The 6,055-nt window shown below is 41.9% G+C and overlaps 1 protein-coding gene across 1 annotated transcript; it reads left to right on the forward strand.

The window, feature by feature from the left end:
- Positions 1-889: 889 nt before the first annotated feature.
- Positions 890-3,031, forward strand: Pmar_PMAR013156 (hypothetical protein; the record flags this gene model as incomplete). Its single annotated transcript, XM_002773001.1, has 4 exons — positions 890-1,036; positions 2,110-2,193; positions 2,240-2,340; positions 2,912-3,031. Coding segments are annotated over 4 exons (452 nt in total), but the record flags the coding sequence as incomplete, so codon positions are not given.
- Positions 3,032-6,055: the final 3,024 nt, after the last annotated feature.

Below are 6,055 nucleotides of genomic sequence, written 5' to 3' on the forward strand. Positions count from 1 at the left end.
CGCTTTGATATCACGGATAGTATCTTCAAACCAGAAATATCTTCAGGTCCCCCGACAAAGATTCAAAATAGGTCCCCTCGAGTACTACTCGTCTTTATCCAATGATACGTGCATCTATCTTTACTCACGAGTTCCCGTAGCACGATTGAGTTCGAGTCCGCTATGTCGTAGCTGAGCAGACCTCAGTGAGCAGACCTCACCCCCCAACACTGTAGGCTACCCTACCAGAAGAGTTCCCCTTGAAAAGAGTCTCCATTAATCGTCTTTACTGAGATGCTACAGCCTAAGAAGTTCTGCCCGGGTGACCCCGGCCCCCAACCGGTCACTGCTGCTGCTGTTGCCATAGTCTGCTCAATAAAACTATATAACGCTTTACAATGAGAAGGGAAAAGAAATTCTAGCAAGCTGGAGCAGCCGAATACAGACAGCGTTGAGGAAATGCAAGATATTGCAAGATTTTGCTAGTTGTAACCGGCCGCCGCTCCTGCCAAGATTGGATTTGTGAAGATCGGTTCTTGGAGCGCTCTAGAGACGTCTATTGACGACTGCATCCAAATTGCCATCGAATTGCACCCTCAGTGTTCCGTCTGCGACTTCTGGTCTGCTTGTCATCAGAAGCACGACGGGTTCACCATCCACACAAGCAGCGTGTGCATTCCATCGTATCGTACACGTCTGTTTTCATGCTACCACGGAAAATCACATATTTCTGTGATTCAAAATCCATTGTGGCGTCGAGCACTACTCCCCAATATTGAGGTTAGTATAATAAAGACATTACATTTACGCGAAGTATTATACATAGTTCACGGCGTTGATATGATGATATATATACAGGCGAATATAGTATAGAAGTTATCAATCTCAAATCAGAATCGGCATATTAGAAATGTTATCATCTGAAAGCGATTCTCCAATCGACTTCGACACCAGTGGAAGCGACTCTGTCCCGGATCAGCTCGACGGACCGGTGCTGTCACTAGAATCACCATTAAAGCAATCTGACGGCCCTCCCATTGTGGATGACAACCTAGTGGTAGTAGTAGTAGTAGTAGTAGTAGTAGTAGTAGTAGTAGTAGTAGTAGTAGTAGTAGTAGTAGTAGTAGTAGTAGTAGTAGTAGCAGTAGTAGTAGTAGTAGTAGTAGTAGTAGTAGTAGTAGTAGTAGTAGTAGTAGCAGTAGTAGTAGTAGTAGTAGTAGCAGTAGTAGTAGTAGTAGTAGTAGTAGTAGTAGTAGTAGTAGTAGTAGTAGTAGTAGTAGTAGCAGTAGTAGTAGTAGCAGTAGTAGTAGTAGCAGCAGCAGTAGTAGTAGTAGTAGTAGTAGTAGTAGTAGTAGTAGTAGTAGTAGTAGTAGTAGCAGTAGTAGTAGTAGTAGTAGTAGTAGTAGTAGTAGTAGTAGTAGTAGTAGTAGTAGTAGCAGTAGTAGTAGTAGTAGTAGCAGTAGTAGTAGTAGTAGTAGTAGTAGTAGTAGCAGTAGTAGTAGTAGCAGTAGTAGTAGTAGTAGCAGCAGCAGTAGTAGTAGTAGTAGTAGTAGTAGTAGTAGTAGTAGTAGTAGTAGTAGTAGTAGTAGTAGTAGTAGTAGTAGTAGTAGTAGTAGTAGTAGTAGTAGTAGTAGTAGTAGTACTAGTAGTAGTAGTAGTAGTAGCAGTAGTAGTAGTAGTAGTAGTAGTAGTAGTAGTAGTAGTAGTAGTACTAGTAGTAGTAGTAGTAGTAGTAGTAGTAGTAGTAGTAGTAGTAGTAGTAGTAGTAGTAGTAGTAGTAGTAGTAGTAGTAGTAGTAGTAGTAGTAGCAGTAGTAGTAGTAGTAGTACTAGTAGTAGTAGTAGTAGTAGTAGTAGTAGTAGTAGTAGTAGTAGTAGTAGTAGTAGTAGTAGCAGTAGTAGTAGTACTAGTAGTAGTAGTAGTAGTAGTAGTAGTAGTAGTACTAGTAGTAGTAGTAGTAGTAGTAGTAGTAGTAGTAGTAGTAGTAGTAGTAGTAGTAGTAGTAGTAGTAGTAGTAGTAGTAGTAGTAGTAGTAGTAGTAGTAGTAGTAGTAGTAGTAGTAGTAGTAGTAGTAGTAGTAGTAGTAGTAGGGCTACGACGCTATGTTAACTGCAGAGATCTACTATGTAGGTGGAAAGTAACGTGTCAGACCATGCGGCTGTTGATTCCACTAGTAGTGACTCCAAGCAACAAGAAGAACAGCAGCATAGGACTGTAGGCAAGCCTAGAGATGTGTTAGTGACTCGGTTGTGTGCATTAGGTTAGACCATCAACTCTTACACAAGACGACTGTATGACGCTTGCACAGGAGGAGGATGAGGCAAAGAAGACGATAAGACGGGAAGCTCAAGAGGCGATCAAGTGGGGTATTGTGTCGACAACAACAACAGCAGCATTGTTGTGGCCTTTTGGTATTCACCAGTTTTTACCTAGCAAATTCGTAAACGCGTATGGAAATCTGATAGAAAGTATGTACACATATTATCAAAGTGTTAATAGCAACATGATAGGTGAGGAAGATGTAACGCGTGAAAGTTGACATCGACAGTTCAATGTCTAAATTAGACGTATTCGTCGCTAATTTGTTGAGAACTTCGGTGGAGTGAGCAGGCTCGACTAACGTGTTGACGATGATAGTAAAATTCTGATGAAATTCTGACGTTTTGAATTCTTTGAAAATTTTGGTCGGTTTGCAATTTCCTACACTAAGTTGATTTTGTGGTGCGGGAACGCCTGAGCTCAGCTGAAAGGTCCAACGGTGTCGAAGTATATGTGTGCTTTCCTCAATAACAATATAAGTTTATTTACGAATTCGGGTAGAAAATATTTTCAGGATTTCATCAGAATTTCCATATTGTCACCATTGGTTGACTAAGTGCATATTTCCCCACATTACAACAGTGCCACTTGATAGCAGCATTGTGTGTTTTAGGTCATTCTACGATGAGCGTCAATGCCGCATAGAGGAAAACAAAAAGAATAATCTCGCCGAGATGGAAAAAATTGAATCCAGTAAACTGCGAATGTTGGACAAAGCCGCGAGCAACAAAACGTAGGGGTTCTCCGGAAATTTGCAAAATTTACTTTTTTTCCACAGCCCGTGGGTTGTCATTGCTGAGCACGTGAATTTCGTGTCGTTGAGTCGAGGCGTCAGTGTGGAATCACAAGGTAGCAGTGGAGAACAAGTGAGGCGAAGTAAGGACCTGGACGCGGAAATAGGGACCAGGAGCAGGATGAAGATGTTGATGAAAGAGCTACGGAACGATGAAGTGGCAAGAGGCACCGAATGAAGAAAGTTACGTGCTCTCGGGAGAAGCGACCTTATTCATATGATTTTCCTATAATTGTTATCACTGGGACTCAGCTGTTAATAGCTCATTATTGGAATTGGCCTCTAGAGGGTCTTTTCTGAACAACTCTGCTGATTGTGTTATTCCCCATAGTAAACGCCGTAACGCGCCTCATCGGCACATCATTGAAATCAGCACGATCCGAACATTACTGGTTAGTGAAGTTGTCTCAATCTACACAGTGATCGTAATGGATGACGATTTGCTACATCAACTTTTCGAACGGAAACTTGTCCCTCTCCGTAGTTAAGTACACCTCTTCTGAACTGGAGGTAACCCAAGAATAGGTAGTACACCAGAAGTTCTGATTACGCACTCTTTGTGCCTTGTTTAGAAGGTCACTGGTGATTCGAGTGCGCAAGGGGAAAACTTGCATAATCAAACAACACACACCGGGGCGTGATGTGCCCAAAACCTCATAGTGTATACGGAACAGAGGCAAGAATAAGAGAAGAAAAAATATTAGCAGTTGAACTCTTTTCATTATAGCAGTTGAGGCTCTAGCCTGAGCTGTGTGTTGCACAACTTCGTCGAACGTGAGACAGTGATGGAGTGTTGGTGTGCTTAGACTTCGGTGCTCCTACAGAGAAGTATCCTCAACATTGTATCTTGAATTCAATACGGTGATAGCAGTCTGTGTATGGGTCTTATGCTGTTGTGAGAATGCACCTTCTGAAAGGACTTATCGTTTTTGCGTTCGGGCATCACCCCTCATATCGTTATTATCATTGGCCATTGATATACTATAAAGAACCTCTATGCGCGCTGCTCACGGTAGACCGCTACGAGTAGGATTCAGTACTTCGAAGTTATAGTCATACCTGTACCCATTACAAGAGTCAAATCGTGTTGATGGTATTCATGTTAGCTATAACGTGGAAACCCTAAGGCACAACGGGTGGTGGTCCACGACATCAATCGTGTTTCACCCTAGTGATATGAAAACTACTAGTGGAAAACATATTCCACGACTACTGCATAGCAACTCGAATATCGCGTTTTTCACAGCGTATTACGCCACCTCACGTAAAACGGGTGAAATTATGGAATGCTGTGGAAATGCGTTAATTCTTTCGGCTTTTCGGACTTATAACATGTTCCTAGACATCGATGCATTCGAGATTAGAGTGTACATCGAGTTTTATGGAAATCAGTGCTCGAAAGCGAAGCATTGGCTTCATCAGTTCGAATGTACTCACGTGTTGTGTCCCTCTAGTGGGTGAATGTTTCGCCGTGATACTTTCTCCAACGCAACCCGATTTATAGAAGACCATAAGAAACAACGATATGACATGTCGCATTTACATACCGCATCACAATTGCAGTGGTAGAATTATTTCAAGCACGGTTACTTCGTCACACACTGCTGCTGCGAGGTGCGCGAAGGTTTCCTCTGTAGTTCCCTCCTGCAAACATCAAACATTACCATCTACTACACAGCTATCTTCAGACTGCTCATCTAAGCGCTTCGCTCCGCTAATATTTCGTGGATTTTCCAAAATAAATTCAACCAACTTTCTCGAATACCTCTTCCAGTCGTATCCAAATGAAATATGACTCGTTGTTAACCCTTTGGGAACTCAAGGAATCTACAATCATACTCATAAAATCAGCAACTAGCTTCGAGCGAAGCTAAGATTCCATAGTTGTGCACTCTGCACAACTACACCCATCTCGCTGTTATTCAGGGATGCACGCCGACTTAGGCCGCATTTGAGCACGCAGTGTGTGGGGGAAAATATGCACATGGTCAACTACATGTGTTGGTGATGACAATATGGAAACTATGAAAAAATTTTGGGGGAATATTACCCATTCTCTACAATTCAACCCCAAGTCACATGTAAATTTCAATAATTAGTGAGGAAACTCCTGAGTTCATCTGAGTTATCGAATGAAAACGACATGTGCCAATTACGACAGGCAACGCTACCAATCTAGGAGCCCCGGATTCTATTCCCCCCTCAATACTAAAGAAGTAGTATTAGAAACCCCTAGAGCGCCGAGTATCACATACTACAACAAGAGTGAGAGTCTGCTGAAAATAATGTTCGTGATAGCAGCCCGGAATATCGCGAATTCAATACTTATGAAATTAATATTAATATCAGAATAAATTTCTATTAGTACTGCCGACGGACCGCTATAGAAGGAGTACGGCTGCACAACCGAGCAGCTCCAAAACGAGCGGCGGCCAAACCCTGGCATATGCACTAAGAGAAATTCACATGGTTTAGTATATGTTTGGGGTTACAATATTTAACCACTCGCATTCAGTGGTATTATAGTATAGCCTTTAGCCCGGCGAGACATGCCACACCGTCGTCCAGAATCCCTTCTCACAACGGTTTCGGCTACTCTGCGATATAACACAGCTACTGTGACTGCTTCCTTAAACACGAGTAACACACTTAAACACATATATTTTCCTTTTTTATATCACTAACTCTACAATGAGTAGTGCAGCATGTGACGTATTACTATTCACAGAGAACAAGTCGCCCTCACTGACTACAGAAGACCGGTGCTTATGATGAGCTGTAATAATATACGACTTTCAGCAATCCGAAATGCTGTTACAAAATGTAAGCGTTAATATTATGATATATATAATCAGAATAAGACCATACAACAAACCCTGAAGTCGCGGAAATGTGGTATGAACAAAAGAATCTACACTGTAGAACGTTATAATAGTAACAACAATCACAGACATAACTACTGCA

The sequence above is a fragment of the Perkinsus marinus genome, assembly GCF_000006405.1.
Source record: "Perkinsus marinus ATCC 50983 genomic scaffold scf_1104296959764, whole genome shotgun sequence".
Taxonomy (NCBI): domain Eukaryota; phylum Perkinsozoa; order Perkinsida; family Perkinsidae; genus Perkinsus; species Perkinsus marinus.